The following is a 26,439-nucleotide window of genomic DNA, read 5'->3' as shown; positions in this document are numbered from 1 at the left end:
GCATACTCCAGCACCTGAGCCGGGCTATTGAAAGCAGGTTTCGAGGCTGCTCCGGACCGGCCTGGCGCCTGCTGTTTCCTTCCGCGGGGCTTGAATGCTCCCGACTGCTTCCAACCAAAGAGTCGAGCGCGCCCAGGGCCAATTTTACCCCCTTCCCAGCCTGTGCCTCCCAGCCGCCGCCGGAGCACCGCCCTGATCCGAAAGCCCCATATGCGAGCTGAGGAAAAGGCTGGAGCTTCTGGTGTTGCTGAGGCTCGCCTTCCCTGCTAGGCTGAACCGCATCGGGGCTGCCAGGGACAAGCATCTGCCTGTCTCCGCTGTCCTCTCCCTCCCTCCCACCTGCCTGCTGGGAAGCCCCACCAGGCCGGCCCCCTTTGGCAAACTTCCTGAGGCTCAGAGGAACTTGCTAGGCCTGGCCCTGCCTCCTCCTCCCCAAGCCATTGGCTACCCGCGACGGACAAGCGTGCTCGGCCGCCGTGACAAGCCAAGGAAGGGGCTGGGCTTGGGAGCCGAGCGCCGCTGCTTCAGAGCCGCTGAGCGACCGGGTTGCTGCCGCTGCTGGTAGAAAGAAGTGAGTGTTAAAGCTCGCGAGGGCTGGGGGTGCCTTCCTCCCCCCCCCCCCCCGCTCCGCGGGTCTCCGAGCCCACCCGTCACTCGCCCTCTTTCCCGCTCGGGAGCGGCGCTGGTTCTCCCGCTTCTCGCTGTTCCTAGCCCGGAGCGCCTCGGCAGGCATTACTCATTCGTTCCGATTCCCCCACGTTTCTGTGAGTCAGGGCTCTTGGGTGGGCGCCAGTCGCGTCAGCAGCTCTGGCGCCCGCCAGCCGGCTCCGTTCAGTGAGCGGGAGCATCCTGCCCTCGCCCCAGCTGGCTCGCTGGATGTTTGGGGATGCCCACGCAGACTGCCCTGGCAGATTACCGGAGGGGAGGGGACCTTCTCCACTCTGCCCGACCCCGGGTTTGTGGCGGGGAAGGACAGCCGAGGAGCGGGGAAGAGGAGGGAAAGCATCTCCCAGACAGCCGATGGGTGTGGAAAATAAAACCCCTCGCTTGGGATGGGCCACTGATGCAGGATGTGGCAGGTGATTCTTCTCTCTGCCTTCTAAAAGGACACGACAGTTGCCAAGCGGACTTTATTATTTTTTTAAAGGATCCCGTCAGAGTCTCACAGACATCACCTGTAGAACAAACAGAGCCTTAGAGCAGCTGCAGTAGTTTCAATAGGCTGTTCTTCTTTCGAGCTGTGGGTCCCGAGGCCCCATGAAACCCCAACCTTAAATACACAGAAAGCCTAATGAAATGAGGGGAGCTAAGAGCTTGCCATATACTGAGTCAGGTCAACGGCCCTCTGCCTTGCCTTCTCAGACTAATGGTGGCTCTCCAGGGTCGCAGGCAGAGGAATGCTTCCTGGTACTTACTACGCAAAGTTTTTAGAACTGGAGATGCTTGGGATTGAATCTGGGGCATTTATTTATTTAAATCTTTATTTATATATTTTTTTCTCCATGAAAAGGCAACCTTCTGCATGTAGAACATGTGCTCTGAGCCACATCCTTTCCCCAATGAGCTGTAAAGGGTCTGGGGCTAGGAATGTGTCTGCTAGCAGTACCACAATTGTAGGAGCACTTTGGTTTATTAATCTCATGAGACACTTTGTATATCAGTGTACTGTGCAAATATATGGACACTATATTTGTTAGTAAAAAGTGTATAGAAGTAAGCTTGGACCTGAGAAGCATTAGCAGGTGAAGCAGCCTACAGTATTTTGACTTTGCTGCAAGTCTCCAAAGCATGAATGATACCAGATGTTCAGGAATTCGCTTAAAATAATGAAGGTTGCTCAGGGTTGTATGTGCACTAGAAAGGCTGCCAGGCAACACACTGTTTAAGCTTGACATAGGGCTTGGCTTTGTGTGGAGTTTGTGGTGGGGATGGTGCTGAATTGAAGTTGATTGAATCAGTTTCTGGCCCACAGCTGGAAACATTGGCATCTGGAAACTGATATAGGTGGCATCCAGCATTTTTATAGCATGGCTCAAGTCTTTTAAAAGAGGGTGGACTAATGTTCCCAGAAAGATGTAACAGGCTGTAAACATTGAAAGTTTGATACTCAGATTAGGTTGCAACTGTGCTATAGTGCTATAACTATACTGATTTTTTTAATTAATGATTTCTTTAAAAAAGAAAAGCCCCATCTGGGGGCACTGCAGGGGATATGTCAGCAACTGGGGATGGGGGGAGGGGGTCTGATGGAAAATGGGGCAGATGTGGGTAGGGCCTTTGAAAATGCACACCTTCCTGTGTAGCCAGTGCGATAACATGGTTGGACTACACTCCTCCCAAAAAGATTACAGAAAAGCATGTTTGGGAAAGAGCCAACCAATGTTTTGGAAAGGCTAACTGGAATACAATTTGAGCACAGTATCAAATGGATGCTCCCAAAAAGCAAAAGTACTCCAGTTTGGAAGCCAACGTAGAGGAAAGCCCCTATGCAGAAGCAGCCCATGTCACCAAAGTGAAGGGAAGGCCATTTTGACACAGAATAGGTTGCCCCAGTTTAAACACAGGAACTGCATAATGCAGCCAGCACCTGTTGTAACAGGAGATAGATAATGAAGGTGGAACAGATAACAAGCATGTTTGCACTGTGGTAGATGACAGAATGAGCAAGCCTATCTTCCTAGTGCTATGCCTCTGAGCTTATCAAGGAGCCAAGGACACTTTCGTTCTTCTTTGGGTTCAGGATTAGGAACGTGCTGTAAACTTCCTATGAACATGGCTGTTGTGGGTTTTCCGGGCTGTATTGCCATGGTCTTAGCATTGTAGTTCCTGACGTTTCGCCAGCAGCTGTGGCTGGCATCTTCAGAGGTGTAGCACCAAAAGACAGAGATCTCTCAGTGTCACAGTGTGGAAAAGATGTAGGTCATTTGTATCTACTCAGGAGGGGTGGGGTTGAGCTGAGTCATCCTGTAAGAGTTTCCCAGGGTGTGGAATGCTAATGGCGGGAGGCTTCACTGTATCCTGAGGAGGTTCTTTTGCATATGGATTGGTACTTGATGTGCTAATCTTCTCTGCAGGGCTATTGTCGGGGATAGAATGTTTTGTTAGCCTGGTGTTTTTCAGAACTGGAAACCATGCTCTGTTCATTCTTAAGGTTTCTTCTTTCCTGTTGAAGTTTTGCTCATGCTTGTGAATTTCAATGGCTTCCCTGTGCTGTCTGACAAAGTAGTTGGAAGTGTTGTCCAGTATTTTGGTGTCCTGGAATAAGATACTGTGCCCTGTTTGAGTTAGGCTATGTTCAGCCACTGCTGCTTTTTCAGGTTGTCCAAGTCTGCAGTGTCTTTCATGTTCTTTTATTCTTGTCTGGATGCTACGTTTTGTGGTCCCGATGTAAACTTGTCCACAGCTGCAGGGTATACGGTATACTCCTGCAGAGGTGAGGGGGTCTCTACTGTCTTTTGCTGATCGTAGCATCTGTTGTATTTTTCGGGTGGGTCTGAATACTGCTTGAAGGTTATGCTTTTTCATAAGCTTTCCCATCTGATCAGTAATTCCTTTGATATATGGCAAAAACACTTTTCCTGTAGGAGACTGTTTTTCCTTGGTTGTTTGATTCATCCTGGGTTTGATTGCTCTTCGGATTTCATTTCTGGAGTAGCCATTTGCCTGAAGTGCGTGGTTTAGATGATTAATTTCCTCATTGAGAAAGTGCGGCTCACATATCCGTCTTGCACGATCCACTAATGTTTTCATTATGCCTCTTTTCTGTCGGGGATGGTGATTGGAGTTTTTGTGTAAGTACCGATCAGTGTGAGTTGGTTTCCTGTAGACCTCCTGCAGGACCACATCGGGAAAACCTCGTCTTACATCAAAGATTCAGCAGATTTCATCAACAAAATCAGTTCTCTGAAACTCAATCCACAAGACATACTTGTCAGTTTTGATGTTGTATCCCTGTTTACCAAGGTTCCAGTAAAAGACACTATTGCACTTATTAATCAGATTTTCCCAGAGGATGTAACAGCCTTATTCCACCATTGTCTGACAACCAGTTACTTCCAATGGGACAACGAATTCTATGAACAGATGGATGGGGTGGCCATGGGGAGCCCACTCAGCCCAGTTATAGCAAACTTCTACATGGAACATTTTGAAAAAACAGCTCTAGAATCAGCACCCCACAAACCTAGTGTATGGTTCCGGTTTGTGGATGATACATTTATCATTTGGAGCCATGGGGAGGAAGAATTGATGGGGTTTTTGAATCATCTCAACAACATCCACCTGAACATACAATTCACAATGGAGAAAGAAATCGAGGGAAAACTCCCATTCCTGGATACCTTGGTCATCCGCAAAGCAAACTTTCAGTTAGGTCACAAGGTCTACAGGAAACCAACTCACACTGATCGGTAGTGAGCCTAACAGGGCACAGTATCTTATTCCAGGACACCAAAATACTGGACAACACTTCCAACTACTTTGTCAGACTGCACAGGGAAGCCATTGAAATTCACAAGCATAAGCAAAACTTCAACAGGAAAGAAGAAACCTCAAGAATGAACAGAGCATGGTTTCCAGTTCTGAAAAACACCAGGCTAACAAAACATTCTATCCCCGACAATAGCCCTGCAGAGAAGATTAGCACATCAAGTACCAATCCATATGCAAAAGAACCTCCTCAGGATACAGTGAAGCCTCCCGCCATTAGCATTCCACACCCTGGGAAACTCTTACAGGATGACTCAGCTCAACCCCACCCCTCCTGAGTAGATACAAATGACCTACATCTTTTCCACACTGTGACACTGAGAGATCTCTGTCTTTTGGTGCTACACCTCTGAAGATGCCAGCCACAGCTGCTGGCGAAACGTCAGGAACTACAATGCTAAGACCACGGCAATACAGCCCGGAAAACCCACAACAGCCATCGTTCTCCGGCCGTGAAAGCCTTTGACAATACTTCCTATGAACAGCTCAGTTTTTTTGGATTGCAATTGGATGGCAAATATACTGATGCTTGGCAGATTCATACATCATTTGGTTTATTGCTAACAGCTTAGTTCAGTCTTGCCCAATTCAAAAATTGTCATTGACACCACGGACACTAGGATGGCTGGTGTTTTTCTTCAGTTGTATTCTAAGGCACATAAGAACGTAAGAAGAACCCTTCAAAGAATCCAAGTAATCCTGTTTCACACAGGGGCCAACCAGTTCCACTGAAGGGGCAGGAAAAAGGGGCATAGAGGCTAAGGCCTCTTCCTGATTCTGCCTCCTAATCTTGCCAGGGATAAAATCTGTGGTGTTTGTATTTGGTCTCATCTTGTCTTTCTCTGATTCTTCTCAGCGAGGAGATTTGACAGATTAAAACTTTTCTTCTGACATCCTTCAGATCAGTAATTTTCCTTCAGTGTTTTACAGATTCAACTATAAGGAGAGCTGTCCCACTCCCTCTCTGCAATAGCAGTTTATCACATTTTTGCCCTTCCATCTGATATTGATGCATCAGTTCATTCTTCACTATTCTTGCAGCTCTAAGTGTGCAATCCTAAACAGAGTTACTCTAGTCTAAGCCCATTGAAACCAATGGGCTTAGACTGGAGTAACTCTGCTTTGGAATGCACTGTTAATCAAGTTTGTCAGTAGGCATGAGATGTTTGAAAGGCTGGAGCATGTTACCAGAACTGCTATTTTAAGGGGAAATTAGCAAGAAGTTTGACTTAAGTTAGTGTGGATCTTTGCCAATGTATACCAGAGTCCGACTTCCGGATTGCTCACGCAATAAAGTGGAGGCGACTAATCAATACAAAACGTGTTTACTAAGATGTTGCATAAGCCTACAATAACACAAACATACAAGAGGCACACAAGGGCTAAGAAATAAAGATTAGAAAAATAGAGCCATTTGCATTTGCAGGTACCCACTTGAGATTGATGGAACGGGGTGATCACGTGATCACGGTGAGAAGCAGAGACGGTAGCAGCGAAGCAGGACAAGATCTAATGCCTGCACTAGATACGCGGAGTGACGGTCGGGGTTGGGAGAGGAATGGCGTGCACCTCATGGCAGGCAGAGTCTGCTTAAGTACCCCAAAATGTACCCTGAGGCGGGGGCCTTCCAAGTGGTTCTCAGGAGGTGAAATAAAAGCTTGATGGCTTTATGACTGGCTAATGGGCCCCTTTAGGGTCTGAGTGTGTGATTGTGACACCATAGGAAGAGGGGACAAAGGAGGGGAGGGCGTGCCAGGTGGGTTCATCGGATCTGCCAGGAAGCTGGAGTTGCCTTGATGGGATCTGCCTGGAATGCGATGGCTGTATTGACATGCGGCCATTAGGTGTTCTGGACAGCCGGCACGTAGCTTCCATCTCTGGGCGGCTTCCAGCGATATGCATATCAGGGCGAGGCTGGACTCCGTGAATGTAACGGGAGCCTGGTCTTGGAATGGCAGCCTCAGAGCAAACTGTCCATGGTGACTCCCTGATGCCGGGAACATGGCTTCTCCCCTGGCACATATCGTGGGCTGGCTAGCAGGCTGCCCAGTGGCAAGGGCAGGCCCAGTGGCCGTCCTGCGAGGAGCTCCCAGCTGGAACTGACCAGGGGGTGCCTGGCCAGGCTCGTGGAGGGTCCTCCCAGATGGCACTGTGCTGCTAGTGGCATGGTTCTGGGCCCTGGTGGGGTTCGTGTCCCAGGAGGCAGGAAACAGGTGTTGGTGACACAGTCCATAACAGCAGAGAGGCAGGAGGCAGGCATGGGCAATGCTGCCCCTAGCAGAGTTCTTGGCAGAGTCTTAGAACAGCAAAGCAGGAAGCTGACATAGTCCATAGCAGACTCCATAATGGGGGGGAGGGGGTGTCACTGGCAACAAGCGCTGCAAGGTTAAAAGGTACTGATCCGTGACCCCAACTTCTCTTCTTAGTTGAACTAGACCCCCTGCTACAGTCAACAATTGCTTACATAGAAGTGGAGTCCTGGCATATACATACACAGATCCTGTTTTCCCCATCTCTTGGGAAATCCTAATTTCTAGCTAGACCCCTATATACGTGGGAGGATAGTCATGCCAGAAACATACGCCTCCACAGGGCTTTTTTTTCTGGGAAAAGAGGTGGTGGAACTCAGGACCACACAATGATGTCACTTTGGGTCAGCTGGAACAAGGGGGGAGTTTTTTAAAGTTTAAATCACCCTCAGCAAAAATGGTCACATGGCTGGTGGCCCCGCCCCCTGATCTCCAGACAGAGGGGAGTTTAGATTGCCCTCCGCGCCACTCAGCGATCTAAACTCCTCTCTGTCTGGAGATCAGGGAGCGGGGCCACTAGCCATGTGACTGTTTTGAGAGGTGCCCGAACTCTGTTCCACTGTATTCCAGCTTTAAAAAAGCCATGCATCTCTATTAGACATTTACTTAGGAGGTATGTATCCACAGACTACTTTAATGCATGCTTCAGGCACCACTGAACATATGAACATGTGAAGCTGCTTTATACTATCAGTGTACTGAATCAGAGCCTGGTCTTTCTCTTTCAGTATTGCCTGCTTGGACTGCAACAGCAGCTTTCTAGGGTTCTCAGGCAGAGAAGCATCTTTCCCAAAACTGGCTTACCTCTTGCATAAAAAGTAGGCATCCTCCCACTGAGACAGGGACCCTCTCCTTCCCTCTGGTATTGTAGTATGTCTGCTGGCTGTGAATCTTCATGGCTGCCTTCCCACTTTCAGCTTGGCTATGTTTTGAGGGGGAAAGTTCCTATTGCCATATACTTCACATGCTTTATATTCTATGATGTAGTGAGCCCATAATATTAACAAAGATCTAATGTTATGCAAACCCATATGTGTGTGCTTGCTCCTTATCTACAGACTGAGTTGGTCATCTGTTTTTAGTTCAAGTTAAAATCATCTGACAACTAGCAAACAGCAAGTCTGAGAAAGAACCCAGTGATGTGGTTTGAAGTAATATTTTAACATAGAGCTCATTCTTTCCCTACCAAATCCATCTCTCTGTTCTCCTTGTAGACCAGCAGCAGGCATAGAAATGGGCCATCTTGCTTGAGAAGGTATAAAATTCTCATCTTGCTTGTGAAGTTTTTTCAGGTAAACAAGGAAAGTGATGGTGACCCCTTGATATGGTTGATGGACTCCCTACCCCGCTCCTGAAATTGACTAATTTGCTTGTTCATGCCACTTTCACTCTATGATTGGAATAACCCTTAAATCCCTGAAATTTCAATCTGTTTTCCTGCATGTCCTTTGTATGCCATCTCTATGGGAGAACTTCAAAGTACTTGTTCTAAAATACTCAAGAAAAAGACCTTATTGGCTTTTTTTTTACTGCTGTGATTCACAGCGTTTTTATTCAAAAAGGATTATCCCTACTACTGAGAATGCTTGAATACTGGAAGCTAACATTTTTCCGAGTTTCAGAGTATGACATTTGTTATTTTTCTTATTGCCTGGGTAACATCCTGGACATGGAAAATGGGATTTAAAGGGCAACCAACATTTCCTCAGAAAATTCCTTCACTGTAGGAGCCAGTTCCCTCTCTCAAGTTTATTTAAGCTCTGTTGACCTCATTTATTTAGGTTGCTTCATAAGAATTTATCAGGGGAAGATGCAAGTGATGTTGTATCACTAAAAATATTCCTCCTCCACAGTCTTGAGGACATTGACTCTTGAATTGTTTTCATCTACCTTGCCATTTAAAATTAGGTAAACTATATATTTCCTCTTTTTAAAAAAGTCTTAGTTTCACTTGTGTAGAAACAGAAATCTTAAACTATACATCACTTGACATCAGGAGTGACCTTAGTGATTCTGGGACCCTTGGCAAAAGTCCAGGATAAGGCCCTGGCATCACTACCACCAGCTCCCCCTACTGGGACCAATCAAGGGGCAATCCTTGCTCCATGTGAGGTGGGTGGGAGCCATCTCTGGACGCTGACTGGCCAAACCTTGGATGGAGCAGGCACAAGTAGCTGTTGTCAAGACGGCTGTCTGAGCGTAAGATGGGGTAGGCATGAGTGACTGTTGCTGTGAACTAGAAGTCCAAGTCCTAGATGGGATGGGTTGACTAATGGTGACAGGAGTCTGCTCTTTTCCTTTCCTGCCTCCATTGGGGGGGGCGTGAATGATTGGGGGTCCCCTAGCACAAGGCCTGGGGTAGCTGCCTCATTGGTCATTGGCTAAAAAAGCCCGTTTAACATGTCTGGCCTGACTTTGGTTTGGCACATTCTTCCCAGAAGTAGAAGGCTTGAGACCTGGAAATCTTTTCCAGAAGACCAGGGAATACTTTAATATTCCAAGAATGGGTACTCCAAGGATGTGGAATGTCACTTGTGAACAAAACACCAGATCATCAGGGAAGTGGCAGGGAGAGAGGGGAAGTCACCTTCTCCATGTGCATGTAAGAGAAAGTACAAAAGTGACCTTCCTCACTTCTGATTTCAGAGGAAATCTCCATGTAGCTTCCTTTCTTATGTTCTGGATGGATTGTCTCTATTTAAAAGAACTGTAAAACTTTTGACACATGGGCTTTGGTCACAAGCACGAAGTTCTCATCAGCTCAGAGTAGTTTACTTCGAGAAGCTGCCGAGTCTCCTTCTGCTGAGGTTCTACTGTTGGCTAAACAATGGAGATATTTTAGATTTAACTGCAATTCTTGCTTAATTAGGGAGAGTGCAATATCACTGCTGTTCAGTAGGAAATTACAAGAGACACGTTTAATGTGGGTATTTTTGTAATTGTTTTTACTTGTGTAGATTAATAGTGGCTAAATTACTTATTATTACAGGCAGATTCTTTGTGATTTTTCTTATATTAAAATTGCACTCTATGTTATATTCATGCATGTCACAAAATTCCCTTCTACCTTTACAGGACTGTGGTTCTCTTGCTGCTACCATCCCCTGCCATTTTAAAACATCCTCTACATCCCTCAGCCCCCAACCTACCACTTTTAATTCAGGTGAGTCTCTCATCTCCCTTTCAAATATGTACACTGTTTTGAGATCACAGAATCAAGTGCTGCACCCCAGTGATTGTCTTAAGGAACAGATCAATAGTTTGTCCCCAAATCAGCTTTCTTAGAGAAACTGACTGACAGTGCAATCCTATGCAGAATTACTCCATTGATTTCAATGGGCTTAGACAGGAGTAACTCTGTATAGGATTGCACTGAGAAGTAGAGATGATTGATTCCAAGGCCTTCAAAAGAAGAGGCCTGAGATGTAGAGTGATAGTGCAATCCTAAACAGAGTTACTCCCTTCTAAGTCAAGGGTGTAATTCTGCTTATGATTGCTTATGTTTGCACTGTGAGCGTGTAATCCTGTGCACATTTACTTCGGAGTAAGCAGGATATAATAGTTCTGAACACTTCTGAATAGAGATGCCTAGGATAGAGCCTGTTATCCCACATGGCTCAAGCTGGATGCAGGCTTGTGCCAAAGATTCATGTCCGTCCACGCGATCAGAGGCTGCAAACAAGTCTGCTACGCTGCCAGTACCAGAAGGAGGGCTGAATACACAGCTGGCTCTGACTCTTCTTTGCTTTGCCATAGGATGGTCCTAAATCCGTTAGCATCTGTATCAAGGGATTAAAGCACAACAAGGAAATCCCCCATGTGTTCAGATGAGTACTCCTCCTGTAGCCTATGTCAGCCTTTGCCAGTAGCAGAGGTATAGGGGACAGTCTATAGGACAGGAAAGGGAAGCATCAGGGACGTGATATTTCTCGGGCACACAAAAACCAAGGCATCATGATTATTGAAGTCCATGCTCTGAGTCAGGGAGGTATAAAGTGATATGATGGGCTTGATGTCACTGAATCTGTGGTGTTTGTCCCTATCATAGGAATCTGTAGAAGCATGTCCCCTTTGTCCTTTGAGGAGATCTCTGCAGCCTCAGGGTGCAGTCCTGATCCTGATATATATGAACAAATATAGACTGCTGTACTCTGGACAGTTGTCACTTGCTACATATTGGCATGCAGAAGTGATTTAAGCTAGCTGCTTCTTCTTACATATCTAGGGATGGCCATGTGTGCCTCTACTAGGCATTGTCTATTCTGCGTGTCTCCAGGCTCACAGAAAGTAAGCAAATTACTGGTGGGGGCATTTGGTGCCCTTCTTGGGAGTCTCTAGATCTGCATCTAGATCCCAAACCATACTGGCTAGATGGGGCACTGCACTGTATGAAATGGCAGTGCAGGCAGGCAGGCAGGGTTCCTGTGTCATCTTATGGAGATGTGATTATTTTGTTTCCTCTCTTTGGATCCCTGCAGAGGATGTCAGGGGAACTGCCCTTGAATATCAACATCAAGGAGCCACGATGGGACCAAAGCACCTTCATGGGGAGAGCACAGCATTTCTTCACAGTGACAGATCCCCGCAACCTTCTTCTCTCTAGCAAGACCCTGGAAGAGGCCCGGAGGGTGGTTGAGGATTACAGGTTCTCTTGTTAGTTTGGGGATTGCTTTGGTTTTTAGGGGGAGCTGATGACAAGGGAGGTGCAGATGAAGTGGTGGGTGTGATATGTGGTGTAGAGGAGGCTTTTAAAACATGTGGTTCAGCTGTGGCTGTCAGCTACCGTATCACTTTTCTTTTTCTGGGTCTGATGGATTTTTCCCCATTGTTCTTCAGTGTGTTCCTCTGCCATTCAGTAATGGTATGTAGGGGATGGCTCTCTGCCAATGGTATGTAGGGGATGGCCCTCTGCCATTCAGTAATGGTATGCAGGGGATGCACACTGAAGCAAATGGGGAAGAATGAGTGCATTGAGTTGCAAAAGTGAAGCTTGAATCTGGAGAAGGCTTCTCTTGGGTGCAGTGTAGTTCTGAACTCATCTAGACTAGTGGCCATTCAGGAACAAGGGCTATGACATAGTTCAAGGCCATAACAATGCCTAAATACCTTATTCCAAACCAGGATTTTGAGTAAACCAGAACGTATGAAGAAATTTGTTCCAGGCTGCATACAGCAGGGCCCCAGAGCAAATGGACCATAAGGTCAGATCCAATGCAGTTGGGTGTATGATAGTAGAGGGGACAAGAGAGAAGCATTCAGCTGCCGTACCTTTCCAAGATGTCCTTCTGCTCCCAAACTTGTCCCTATGTTCTTCCAGTAGAATTAATAACTTCTTCCAGCTAGTTCCATAATGTAGTGATTTCTTTCCCCCATCCTTTCCCCAATTTTCTTTGCTTATGTGTCTTGTTCCAGGTTGGGAAAAGTGTCACCAGGCCTGACGGAGGACCAGCTATGGCAGGCAAAATACATCTATGACTCAGCCTTCCACCCAGACACTGGCGAGAAGATGATCCTGATTGGGCGCATGTCTGCCCAGGTGCCCATGAACATGACCATCACTGGATGCATGCTCACCTTCTACAGGCATGTGCACAACTTTCAGTGTCCACCCTCTTGCATGGCAAAGTGTGAAGATATGAGACATCTTGTTGCTAAGTTTGGAGAGGAGGAGAGATGCTGTGTAAGGGGGTGGAAGAGGCATTATCTGAACATTAGTCTTTGCATCCCTGGATGGATTTGAGCTCAGTTGCTGTATATTCTAAGATGTCATGATGCTTATTATGAATGTGTGTCTATGCCGCCTGTTGCTCTTCTGAATTTCCCAGTGTGGCACATGTCCCATATTTCATGAATGTGGGCAAAGCCATTGTGGTGGGCAGGTGGTTCCCACCCTGAAGAGTCTTCCAAAGAAACAGGTAAGATGTTCCTGGAGGTGTGGCTTTTTGGTCGATGTTATTTGCGAATGTGACTCTCCATGAGGTGCAGAGCGAGTAGCACTGGTCTATGCAGTTGTTTTATGCAATGAACTGTGAGTCTGTGAAACATATTGTTTGTTCATGCATGCACATTTAGAAGCATGACATTTGCATGTGCAAGACTGTAAACGTTATAGGGTATAGAGCTGTGACTGTCCATTCCCAGAAATGTAATGTAAAAATTTTTTATTTGAATTGCTCCATGTATGCAAAGTTGTGAAAGTTGCTGGAGGAATTTATGCGTACAAAATTTATCTAAACAATTACATTTTATAAGCATGTTTGTATCTAAACAAACATGCTTATAAAATGTAATTGTTTAGATAAATGCAAGAGTGAGCACGTTAAATTTCGTGTGTGAAAGAGATCGTATGACACAGTGTGCAAGATCACATGTATTGTGAATGTGGATAACACTTTGTGAGTCCAGACCTGTATGTGGCAGTGTGTAGAAATGTAAAAATAAGTATAAGAGTGTCTTAAGACATGTGCAAATGAAAAGCTGTGGATGTTTAAGCACCGGTATGGGGGCATATTACACTGGTGTTGCGTCAGCTACATTGGTTGCCGGTGGAGTACCGAATCCGGTTCAAAGTTTTGGTACTAACTTATAAAGCCCTATGCGGACTGGGACCGACATATCTGTGGGACCGTCTCTCCCCATATGAGCCCCAGAGGACCCTTCGTTCGTGTAATAAACATCTATTAAAGGTCCCTAGCCCTAGGGAGGCCCGCCTGGCATCAACCAGGACCAGGGCCTTCTCGGTCCTGGCCCCAGCCTGGTGGAACGCTCTGTCTCATGAGACCAGGGCCCGGCAAGACTTGTTAACATTTTGCCAGGCCTGTAAGACGGAGTTGTTCCGCCAGGCATATGGTGATGCTAGGCGGTGCCCCCCCTAGACGGGGGGGGAGGTGTTAAACCATATGCCCTCCCATACAATGTCGTTGTCCATCTTACACACACACACACACACATGGACGTATACATTTATATAAATGTAATTTTAATGATAAGATGTAGTTTTTTTATAATTTTAATGATAGTTAAATATGTTTTAAATTGTGTTGTTATCCGCCCTGAGCCCTCTGATTTGGGGAGGGCGGAGTATAAATCCAATAAATTAAATTAATTAAGAACACATGTATGCACCAGTAAGAGTGTGAGTGGGCTGGGACAAGCACACACTGAATAGTTTCTGTGACAGTTGCCTTTCTTTTTGCCCAGATGAGTCTGTGTGAGTCCTTCGCTTTCTCTTTTCTTGTAGAACAACACCTGCTGTGTTATTCTGGCAGTGGGTGAACCAGTCATTTAATGCCATTGTCAACTATACCAACCGGAGTGGAGATGCTCCCATCACTATCAAGTAAGAAGAAACTTAAGTGCTGCCTAATGTCATTGGGCAAAACACAAGCACCTCTGAGGCTGTTTTGAAGACTATTTAGGTTTCATGCCTGCTTGGGGAGACATACCATCTGAACCAGCATGCCCTGCTTCCTAATTCTAGAAGGCTGTGGATGGGAACTGTAGTTATTATGCACATGCTCAGAGACTTCTGATTGTTTCATATAGTCCAGAGACAAGCCTGGGCACTAAACAATTGTGTTTTGCTTGTATAGTTAGGTGCAGGGAAGAACTGTGGCTCAGTAGTAGAGCATCAGCTTTACAGGCAAGACAGTCCCAGTTTCAGTCCCCAGCATCTCCAGTTAAAAGAATCAGGTAGCAGGTGATGTGAAAAAGCTCTGCCTGAGACCTTGGAGATCCACTGTCACAGCAGACAATACTGACCAAAGTCAGACCAATGGTCTGACTTTGTCTGAGGCAGCCTCACTTGTTCATGTGGGCTTGATAAACAAACAATAATTTGGGGGGTTGTGCCTGGAGAGCCCATAGGACCTGAGAGTTGAGCAAAGGAAGTGATGGGGAGCCGTAATGGTAGAAAGCAAGTTAGAAAGTAGTGGTGGGCCCAAGAGGGCAAAGCTACTGTGAGCAGAGGCCAGAGAGGAAAGATCTGGGAGGAACAGGTGGAGGAATTTGGTAGCGTTATGAAGGATGTGAAGAAGTGTGGCTACTCATCCTCATTTCCTAGGATTAGGTTGGAGTTGGAGACGAGAAAGTTATTTCTGTTGTCTTAGTGTTGCTAAGGTGGCCTGCCTGCTTCCTTTGCAGCCAGCTGGGCACTGCCTATGTCAGCGCCACCACTGGAGCTGTAGTGACAGCACTGGGACTCAAGTCCCTCACTAAGGTAAGAAACTGAGCAGTATTCTCCCTAAGAGGAGGCCTAGAGGGAAAGTCCTCATTGCAGGATTAAGGCACAGTTGAAAGGGGATTACTGTGCAATTAGGTAGTTTGTTGCCATTTCAGAAATATCCTCTCCCTGGCAACAAGTGATCCTCTCTCCTTATTGCCTTATACATAATCTGACAAGTGGTATAACTATGCACACTCCATTTGTTCCAATGAGTGGAAGCTGATGAGTGGAATTATTTGATGATTGCATCTCATTTTTGATATATACAAACTTGTAGAGATCATAGAAGCTTATCATAGAATTTCTGGAGACACACTCCTTACATTTTCATAGAGCAAGTCAAGGATTTCAATCCTTCTTCCTGCATGTGTTCTAGTAGCATGGATGAATTTCTTTCTACTGGATTTGGTGTGGCAGGGGGAATAGGGCTGAAGCTTCATTATATTAGTCGGAGAACCTCAATCAAAAGAGGCAACCAGTGGCAAAGATAAAAGTAAATTCTTGTTTGCCTAGGGGTTTGCACATTCGCAAATTGTAATTCTGTTCACCTCCAGTACTGATTCAGTCTATAACATGGCTCTCTCTTTCTCATTCTTAAACCTTCCTCCTTGGAAGCATTTGCCACCAATCATTGGACGCTATGTGCCTTTTGCTGCGGTAGCAGCTGCTAACTGCATCAACATCCCATTAATGAGACAGAGGTAAGGTGGTGTTCTGTGAGAGTGTGATGGGGACACTTGCTCCAGAATGTCAAGCTCTTGCCAATTTCTTACAGTTGCACACATTTTAAAATTGTCCCATATCACCTATAGCAGAGTCTCAAAGAGTGTCTTTTTTCTTTGAAGTCAATGGGCTTAGAGGGTGTAACTCTTTCTGGGATAGCACTGTAAGACTTTGTGCGCATCTATTGATTTGCTTGGTATTGTAGATACATGGGTGTGACATGTGCCCACATTGTCATCATATCTAGGGCACAACCTAGTGTGGGGCTGGTTCTAAGAAAATGGTCAGTGTGGCCAGGCGTGGAGGTGTTGCATGACTTTTCTGCACCAGTCTAGTCCTGGCCATCTTATTTGTGAAACCAACCAGGCAGACATGGTGTAAAACTTCTATCCTGATTTGGGGTGTGGAACTATGTCTTCAATTATTTCTTCTCCCTGCAAGCTGTTTTCATCTCCACTGCAGAACATTTTTGGGTAAATCATGGAGTTACATATAACATATAGCTGTGCCCCGGGAAAAGAGGCAGAACAGATGACTGGGTCTCAGAAGACCTTTCCGACAAGAGAAAAAAATGACCTTAAAGGGCTATGTTTTTCCTGACCCATTTCTGCAGGGAGCTAAAGTTTGGTATCCCCATTTTAGACGAGCATGGGAACCGGCTGGGTGAGTCCAAGGCAGCCGCTCAGCAAGCGATCGTGCAGGTTGTGGTGTCCCGCATTGGCATGGCCGCACCTGCTATGGGTAAGTGGTTCCTGCAGCAGCAGGTGCTCTTGGCTGGTATGGAAACAAATATTTCACATTTTAAAAATTTCCAATTTCACCTGTCAGGGTCTTGAGGCGAAGTTGGAATGTGCAGTTTGATTTTGGCAGGCGTCAAATAGGAAATCTCATAGGCTTTTGAATTGTCAGATGCAATGTTATCTATCAAATGCTGTGAAATACTGAACACCATGGCATCTTCACAGTAAAAATGCTAACAGTTAACAAATATTATTGTATATAACCTATCACGTACTATTTAATTCAATGCTATTATTATATGCCAGCCATTAAACAGCCTTGAACATGAAAAGCCAGGGTTTGCATACTATCCTCTGGGGAACCGGAGTTATTGACATTTCTTTAAAATTTAGAAACTCCCTTCAGACTTTTAGCCAGGGCTGTACTATTCATAAGGCTGACTTGGCTGAAGCCTAGAGGCCTGTCAATTTTTTTTACTGAGGCACTGTTACCTGTGCCCTAGGGCGCCAATGGCTAAAGGAACTTTGCACTCTGTGCTATAGCAATATATATACTCTCATAAGTATACTATGTATATATTTATATACTTTACTTTAATGCCATATTGCTTACCAGTTCCTTTTTTGTCCATATCTCTATTTCAGTATTCAGGCGAGAGTAATAAATAAAATTATACCCCCCCCCAATACTTTCCTGAAGAGTTCTACTCGCACAATAAAAATATAAAAATAATTGTGAATAGAATTCTTCAGGAGACCCTCAAAATGGATATAGAGCTATGTACTGCACTCTAGTACCTACCGTACCAGGGTCAGGCTGTCAGCTTTAGTAGGGTGAAAGACTGAAGTGCCAAAGCGGGCCCAAAATACCTGAAAGTTTAGGACCCCGGCCACGGGTTAATACAGCCCTGCTTTTAGCCATTGTAAGGAAGGGTGAAAAGAATCTTAAAACTTACACCATTCAGTTCATGCTAAACAAGGCATTAAATAGAGCTGTAAGTCTGAGAACCGTCCATTGCAATTTAAGTTGCACCTAACCCAAGGAGGCCCAAGAGAAAACAGTAAAGTTGGAATGAATCCAGAAATGCTGCCTCTTGGAAAGAGGACTAGGTGGGGAAATAGGTCTCTAATCATGTTTTCCTTTCCTTCTGCACAGCTATCCCTCCTGTAATCATGAATGCACTAGAGAAGAGAGCTTTTTTGAAGGTAAGTTCTTCTGAGTGTTACTTGAGTTCGTAGACCTCCTAGTTTTTCATCCTAGGCCTGTAAACTGAGAAGGAAGTTGTTGCTTTCCTTCTCGCTTTGGTCTTCAGAGCTAAAGAGCCAGGTCCTCCCCCCCTCCCCCGTTTGTTGTTGTGTGACAATAATGCAACAATTATGAATGAGTCAGAAGAAGAAGTTGAACCAAGTGTTGAACCAAGTGTTGGCTGCTGTCTTGGAAATGGTGGGATTGGTTAATCTGGTGAAAACAACAAGAATCCTCAAAACTTTTGCTAAGGGGTGGATTTCTTCCTATTTTGCAGGCCGAGAATATGAGGTAAAAACCAAACCAAACCATGTTGTTAAAACATCATGTTTACCTCATGGTTTTAGAGGCCACCATGAGGTTAATGTGGCATGTCTACAGGATTACTAACCCCCCATTTTACTTGCGTGGAATGCACCCTGTAAATATTCAAGAACTTGTAACAATATTTTCTAATCTCCTGAGTTAATCACTAGTGAGATGTACATTTGTGCAGGCGTTTACTAAGCTTCCCTTTTCTTGTATGTGAAGTTGGGATGTCTTTTAATGCTCTCTGAGTCCCCCCGCCCCATGCGTCTACATCACCCTCCAAACATTTATTGCTAAGTAAATTACCGCAGATTGTCCATAGGTGGGTTAATGTAAGGCAACTTCCATATGGGGCCTCACGAGGTGATTTTCTGATATGCCCCCCACAGTGTTGGATTTTTTTAAAATCAGTTGTGGTAGTAGGTTTGTCAATATAGTGTTGCAGCAATTTACCTACTACTGATATAAAAATGTCAAAAATACTTCCAGTGCTGGTGGGGAATGAGAGTGTGAGAAGATGGCGGGAAATGGCATCAGATGTGAGTTGGGAGGTTTGGGGATCTGTACCTTCCCCTCCATCAGAGTAAATGGGAGGGAGACATTATATTGATGTTCTGATCTCCCCCCACCCTGCATTGCAGTTTGAGAGCTGGGACACAGCAAATCATCTGTGTGGAAGCAGGTTAGTTTTCTTCCTATTTGACAGGTCCTGGGTTTGGGCAGATAAGTCCTTTGGAGAAGATCACAGTATGATTAATCCCCTCATTAAAGGACATCTGAACAACTAACTCAAATAAATGGATGATGTGAGAATACCATAGGACTCTTTAACAGTTTTGCTATGAAGGTTAACAGCATCTCAAAATACGAAAGGGACTTTAATTTGATTAATTAAATAAATATAATTTGCTTAACTTATATCTTGCCTTTTACTCCAATGGGGACCCAAAGTGGCTTAAATTATTATCCTCTCCTCCATTTTTTCCTCACAACAACCCTGCAAGGTAGGTTAGGGTCCGTGTGTGTGACTGGCTCAAGGTCACCCAGCAAGCTTCTATGGCAGAGTGATGGTTTGAACCTAGCTCTCCCAAATCCTAATCTGAGACGCTAACCACTACACCACACCCTCTCTATGACTTTTTGCTGGTCATTCCAGGAGATCAGGCTCAGAAAAAGTCTCCCCAAGAAATACATTAATATCGTTGCTAGATAAAACTCTAAAAATCACAAACCAGAATCACTGCTTTGAAACTGAATGTAAATACTGAGTATAAACATCTCTGTTGTGTTTCTCTTCAGCGGTACCCCTGGCTGAATGCTCCTCTGCAGGTTGGACTGGTGGGTCTGTGGTAAGCAATCTCTTTCTTTCTCTGGTGCAGAGAGTACTACTTTTTATCTGAAAGAGAGAACAGGTTGTGAGTGTTTTTAAAAGCAGCTCCTAGAGCTTGCAGATAAGACTGGTAGTGTGACCATGGTTTTTGAAAAGAACCAAAGAGCATATGGCTAGCAAGAGCAAAAATAGAAAGGCTGTAGGCTTGATGTATATGTTATTTGGGTTGCATGGTGATGGGTCCCTGATCCCCAGGGTGTGTCCATTAGAGTTGTTTTGTGTGTATGTGGGAGATTAGAGTAAGGTTTCATCAGTGGTCCCCCCTTCATCAAGTGGGTCCACCTTCTTGCAGCTTTCCTCTACCTCTGGGCCAGGTCAATTCCATCAATCAATTAGGCAGTAATTGCAAAGAGGAGAAGCAGCATGCAAGGGCACCAAGGTTTGGCAGTGAGATCTCTGCTTGGACACGGACCTTGGTGAGCACCCTACAGCTGTGCCACTAGGTTTCTGGGTTTTCTCTGTTGGCTATAATGAATTATCTATGGTCATGTAGGAGAAGTGATCTTATCATTTTGAGATTTAAATGTCACTTTTGAATACTGGAACTTTCAGTTCTCAATATGTCAGTTTAGGGCCCTTTTGCATCATCTGCCAAAGTGGACCCGAGCCACATTTTAAAATTGGTGTGACAACCCCAAGATCCATTCTATTTACAATTGAATGATGTACCAACCTATCTGAAATAGCAGTAATTTTGCTGACATGGGGCTTTTCAACTCTCTCCTTTAAAAATGTGATTACTTCAGTCCTCCAGCACAGGAGAGGAAGAGCTTGAAAACGCATTTTGGACTAGAAAGAAAACTTGATCAGGATACAAAATGCCCATATCCATGATGCATTCCTACCCATCATGCACTAGAAACCAGCCTTCAATGTACTTGAAAACATGGTGGCTCACATAAAGTGGGCTTTGTCCTCCTAGGGCGGATAAGCCTCATGTTCCCCAGAAATTCAGAAACCTCCTAAGTTAGAAATAGCAACTAGAAACTGACTCACCTGTTTTTCTCTCTCCTTTTGCAGCTTGGTGTTTGCTACGCCCCTTTGCTGTGCACTCTTCCCACAGAAAAGGTGAGCACTCCTGCCGCGTGCCTTAGCATGTTATGTTCTCTGAAGCTTTCAAGTAGGTGTTGGTTGAGGATGGTTTACTAGAAATATATTTTCTATAGCAAAAATGACATCTAGGATGCATTTCCCAAGCCATCTTGCCTTGGCTATGGCTTCAGTTTCACAGTGACTGATTCTAACTGGTTTGTGGACAGGATGACATGGAGCTGAATGGAATTTCAGGTTTTCAGCCAGTTCTCAGTTACAGAATAGGTACAAGTAATTAATGGCTGTGGGTTCAGCTTGGAATGGGGCTCATCCTTTTCAGAGCTCCGTGAAGCTTGAAAGTTTGCTTTATTCCTTATCTGACATTATTTCCATAAAAGAGCTTCATCCAGGACTGTGAGTACTTTGTGCAATTTTTTTTAAAAAATCCAAAGGTAACCCAAATACTGCACCAAGAAAAGCTGTATTCTCTAAAACTATCCAAGTAAAACATTTGTTTATTTTTGTTTTTGTGTATAATTTATTCTGTATCTTTCACATTTTTATCATGCCATTCTTCAAAGGAGTGCAAGGCAATGTCCCTCCTTCATTTTATCCTCACAACAACCCTGTGAGGTAGGTTGGGCTGAGAAAAAATGGCTGGCCCAATGTCACTCAGATGAGCTTTCATGGCTGTATGTGGTTTTGGAAATAGGCTTCCCCCATCATAACCTGTCAGTCTAACCACTACACAATACTGATGCTGTTTTACTTTTATGAAGACAGGGAATAATCTTATATGATTAAGGTTTGCAGATATCTCCCATTTTACTCCAGTTTTACTATAAGATTGTGTTACCAAATGAGAAAAAAATAAGAACTTTAATATCAGTGCAATCCTAAACTGAGTTACTCCAGTCTAAGCCCATTGAAATCAATGGGCTTAGAATGGAGTAACTGTTCTTAGGATTGCACTGTAAATCAATTTTCATGGCTATATTTTTTATTTTAAAATGTGTATTTTCCATTATGTAATCTTCATACTAGACTTGTTTACTATATTTGAAAATACGTCAGTCAGCTGGGTGCATTTAAAAAACCTGCAGTATTTTAAAAAATCCCAAACCCTAAAAGATAATTATTATTAAAGGCTGTGTGAAGAGGATGGATCTAACCTGGTGATTGTGTGGCAGTAATGGTGGCAGCAGGCAAATCTCACAGTTCTGCATTTAGAATAAGAGTTTTGTTGATATTTTCTGGTAAGGAAGATGTTGGATGGGGATCTTTAAAGGATCTCTGGTCTACAGTAAGCTTTCAGATCATCTTATTGACCAGATCATCTTAATGACCAAGTGGCCTTTATCTGAGGATACTTAAATCTAGAGACTGGGGCCATGAATGGACAAGACAGATCTTCCTACACCTGAAAAATGCCACTGGTTTGCAGAAAAATCTGAAATCTTAAAAAAAAATACATTGGGGGTTTAAAAAACCCCAAAATAATAAAAGGAGCACCTGTAGCTTTAATAAGATGCCCATGACAGGTCAACTAGTATTCCAGGCTTGCTTTCTGTCAGTAAAAGGCAGGAAAAGAGGGCAGGGCTCTTTCCACGGCTGTTACAGCCTTTGAGGGAGGACTCATTGGGACCAATCCCAGAAGCAACTACTGGGTGACTTGATAGCACATGACTTGCATGACTCACCCGGGCCTGGCTGCTTGTTACTATTCAACAGCAACACCCCCCTCCAAGCCAGTGTAGTGTAGTGGTTAGAATTTTAGAGTAGGATCTGGGAGACCCAGGTTCAAATCACCACTGTGCTGTAGAAGCTTACTGGGTGACTTTGATGCATCACTCTTGGCCTAACCTACCTCTCAGGGTTGTTGTGAGGATAATACAGTGGTAAGGAGAATGAGGTAAGCTGCTTTGGGTCACCATTGTGGAAAAAGGCACTATATAAATTAAGAAAATTAATAAATATAGTTGAAGATGGGGGGCAGATAAAAGTAAGTTATTTAGTGGATGTGAAGGAGGATATAAGGAAAAGTGAGCATATGGAGGCTGCCAGGAAGAGGAAAAGAGGAAATAGCCTGGGGAAGGGAATACAGGGGAAAGTAAAGTATCCCCAGTAAGTCCATCCACGTTCCCCACCATGCATTTATGCCATACGAGAGATGCTGCTGGAGAGGGGAAAGGTGAAAGGTGAAGATGGGGTGGGGCAGACAAAGATGGATGGGAAGGAAAGAAGGAAACAGGAGAGTGGGGAGAGTCTATAGGGGGGAGGAAGGGAAAGAGAACGTGGTGGGGAGGGGATATGAGATGCCCTCCTCAAATCCTTGCAGGTCCCCTTTTGTACCCTATAATCATAACCCCTTTTTCTTTCTTCGCACTAAATATCCAGAGCTCTAATGCTCAAAATTCGCACCTTCTATACAGTTTCTGGGTGTCACTTTAGTTAGAATTATGCTAGTGATAGGCTTTCAAGATTGAGTGGTAAATATTTTCTTGTTTGTCCTTCATTTTGCAGCTCAATGAAGGTGAGTCGCCTGGAACCTGAACTCCAAGCTCAGATCAGAGAGAAAAACTCTGGTATTGAGGTTGTGTATTTTAACAAAGGGCTTTGAGAAAAAAGGCTCTCTTATACTACCCTGGTGTGGAGTCAACAGAACAAGATGAAGAAGAACCAGGGATCCAGTTCTTGTCATAAGGAAGTTACTCTTTGCAATTGTATAACCCCCTTGAAATGCTGCTTTCTTATTGACAGTCACATCTTGACAGGTCCTATGTGTTTGTCATAACCTTCCTGGATTCAGGTGAACCATAGGGGTAGATTGTATTGTGGCAATGTGGTTGTTGTTGTGATGTATACTCCTGAACAAAGCAGAAACATTCCAGACATGACCCATTTAGGAGTCAGGAGCAGAACAGTTAGGACCTGTAAGCAAACCCAGGCCCCATATTATGCATAATTCCAAAATGGTGTGTATTTGTGTGTACTATCCCTGTGAACTAATAGAAATTATATTTCTGAGATCATTTTGGGGAGAGGAATGTCCATAGACTATCTTGACTCACTCAAGAATAGGTTACAGCGGGAAGGACAGTTTGCTAGGAGTGTGTGTGTGTGTGTGTGTGTGTGTGTGTGTGTGTGTGTGTGTGGTTTTCCCTTGCTGAGTGCTAAAAACTTGCTTATTTTCATGATGGCTATGTTCTTGTCCTGATTTTCATGATGGCTATGTTCTTTTCCTGATTACAAAGACTCTTGATACAGAGAATCTTTTACAGCAAATATCTTCCTTCCTCTAAGTAAAGCACACATGTACAAGAATGCATTTATATACAACTATAGGACTACACAACATATGGTGCAGTGTGAAGAATAGTCAAACATGCATATGCAGATATATCCAGGGTCTTTAAAGGAAGTGAACAAGTTAAAATCATATCAGCCTATTTATCTTGCTGGCATTGCAGAGAGGAACATTGTGGTTTAGGTTGTGAGAGTTCATCTGTGAAGTGCTTTTAGATAAAGTGCCCCTTTTGGACAAAGTGTTGATTTAGAGGGCCTTTATAGGATATTCTAGTAAATAAATTTACAGATCTAAAAATCTTCTTTATATTAGCTCTGATGAGTATGTATCTAGCTGTGAAAAAGGGCACAAGGTGTGACCATCTGGCCATCCTTCAAGTGAATCATGCCTATCACAGTTTGTTGATAACAGCAGCTTTGCCCAAAGAGACTGGAAGGGGGGGCCATACAAGTGTTAAATGTTGGGTAGTTGTGTGGGACAGGAAGCTTGGAAGTGACACTACTTAAGATGAGAAGGGCAGATTTCTAAAAACATAAAGAGCTGTGCTGGATCAGACCAAAGGCGTATTGACATTCAGCATCCTGCTTTTCACAGTTGCCAACCAGATGCCTTCTGGAAGTCCACAGGCAGAACCCAGAGAAGTTGTAATAACTGCAGGTTAATAAGAGGCAATATGCTTATGATCTATCTGCAACTTTATTTTTTTAATTAAAATACTGTTACAAAATCCAGGATTTTAAAAAAAAATGTTAATGGTGCTGCAGAATGATTGTGCTTTGTAATGAGATGAATTTTATAGAGGTTTATAGAAAGCGGGTGTTTGAGATGCAAGGGTTCTTAAGTGGGCTTAGGTGGCCCAAGATAGTTATGGTATGTCTGTACCAGAGTTGTTGTTTCGTAGTTCCATACATTTTTGCCTTGTATTCTTCCCTGGAATTGCTGTGAAGCTCTTTGTATGTTTTCCATAGAGTTTGCACTTTTGTCTCTTGGAATTCTGTTCTGTTCTTTTGTTTAGGTTATTGTATGGTAAATAATAGAAGTAGCATGAGGAAAAATATATCACAAAGATGGCATTTAAGTTGAAGATAATTTCTTCAAACTCAGTATGTCACTGTAGCTTTTCCTCCAGTAGATATAGGGAAATGTAATGGCAGTAGCACTCCCACATTCAAAGTGCATGATGGTCTCCTCTTCCAAAATGAGAAAGAAATCAGTTTAAATTCCCTTTACCTCCACACCCATGACTCTGAGCACAGGTCCTGTTGTTGGCACATTGTTGGCATGTGCTTGTGTAAACATGTGCCACAAACAAGATCCTAATTATCAGTGTGTCATGTTGAAAATATTGTAATTGTTTTAAGCACAAATGGCCATTTTCACTGCACATGGCTATGAGTAAACAAAGCCCATCAATATCTTTCCTGCAATGCAGTCATCCCTGTGCTTTACCAGAATTTGTTCACACGGAAGTCATGGCTGAATGGCAGCTCCTGGGTTTCTGGTGTGATGTTTAAGTGTTAAACCAGACATGAAGCACTTGATAAACTTCCCCTCTCCTGTACATGCATTGTACATGCATTGTGATCCCACAATTAATTCTGTCTGCCATGTGGAGTAATGGCTCATTGCAAAGATCACCTTATTTACATACATCCATACCTTGACAGCAGCAGCAGTGGGATCTGCTCCATTGCTAATACTTCAAAAAGGTAAAAAAGTGAAGGAACAAGAGAATGCCTGCTGCTGCTGGTTTAAAGGGATAAAACACTCCACAGCTGTAGAAGTACACATTCCTCCGATCAGTGCTCTCCTATATATTGTACAACTAAGTTTCCAACATCATTTGCTAAACGCTACGAGGCTGGCTGAAACAGTTCTGAAACTGAGCTTGCCATGGAGTTCACCAGTAGCAGGATTAATTATTTAAATTTAAAATAATAGTCCCAGTTCTCCCTTCTCAAAAATTTAAAAAGAGCTTGATGTTTTTTATAACGCATTATATACATGCAAAATGCGGTGAGAAACATAACTGGCTGGTACTGGCTTCCCTCAAGACAGCTGAAGGTCAGCAATTTAATCCTGTTTTCTGTTCTTTTGATCCCTGGAGCAAATTACTTATTTTAATCTGAGCAAACCAGGCTGGGTTTGTTTGTTTGGTTCTTTATAAATGTCATCTTTGCTGGAGGCTCAGGGGTTGCAATCCGCTTTTTATCATGTTTACTCTTAACAAGACCTCATCCAACTCTTTTTAAGTTTATGATGGATTGTTTGAATTTATTTCTTTTTTTACAAAAAAAAGTTGGTTATGTTCAAAGCTTATTTTACCAAATTTAAAATGTTACCAAGCAGGAATCCACATTGATTCCATGTCATACCTCCTGTTTAGCTTTAAATAAGACATCATTTTCCAAATAAAGAATATAATGTGTCCCTCTTGCATATGACACTGCTGTTTTCTTGGAATGACAGATTTCCTCATAGCAGGTGGCTGTAAGTAACAAACAAAAGACGGGGTGGTAATGGTAGAGAAAGACAGGCAGTGCAATCCTAAGCAGAGTTACACCAGTCTAAGCCTATTGATTTCAGTGGACCTAGACGAGTGTAACTCTGTTTAGGATTGCACTGTCAGACTCCTAATTTCTCATTTGAGAGCCCATATTTTGATCTACAT

General features: G+C 44.0%; 1 protein-coding gene across 1 annotated transcript; it reads left to right on the top strand.

Annotated features, from left to right (window-relative positions):
- The first annotated feature begins 503 nt into the window (after positions 1–503).
- Positions 504–26,212, top strand: SFXN3 (sideroflexin 3). The gene is made up of 13 exons (XM_054983727.1): positions 504–571; positions 8,012–8,089; positions 9,873–9,960; positions 11,276–11,442; positions 12,210–12,380; positions 14,038–14,136; positions 14,940–15,015; positions 15,637–15,722; positions 16,358–16,485; positions 17,641–17,690; positions 19,339–19,388; positions 20,450–20,497; positions 22,985–26,212. Exons 4-13 carry the CDS (start codon positions 11,279–11,281, stop codon positions 23,079–23,081), a joined length of 969 nt encoding a protein of 322 aa, XP_054839702.1. The 5' UTR covers positions 504–571; positions 8,012–8,089; positions 9,873–9,960; positions 11,276–11,278; the 3' UTR covers positions 23,082–26,212.
- The last annotated feature ends 227 nt before the right edge of the window (positions 26,213–26,439 follow it).

The sequence above is a fragment of the Eublepharis macularius genome, chromosome 6, assembly GCF_028583425.1.
Source record: "Eublepharis macularius isolate TG4126 chromosome 6, MPM_Emac_v1.0, whole genome shotgun sequence".
Classification (NCBI taxonomy): Eukaryota; Metazoa; Chordata; class Lepidosauria; order Squamata; family Eublepharidae; genus Eublepharis; species Eublepharis macularius.
Note: the sequence above shows the minus strand (reverse complement) of the source record. Positions and strands in the feature narration are given on the sequence as shown.

Excerpts from the sequence above, each read along its gene's own strand:
- SFXN3 (XM_054983727.1), top strand. The coding sequence starts at position 11,279 with ATGTCAGGGGAACTGCCCTTGAATATCAACATCAAGGAGCCACGATGG. Across the intron at positions 15,723-16,357 it reads ATCCCATTAATGAGACAGAG|GGAGCTAAAGTTTGGTATCC; the intron begins GTAAGGTGGTGT and ends CCATTTCTGCAG. Across the intron at positions 17,691-19,338 it reads AGAAGAGAGCTTTTTTGAAG|CGGTACCCCTGGCTGAATGC; the intron begins GTAAGTTCTTCT and ends GTTTCTCTTCAG.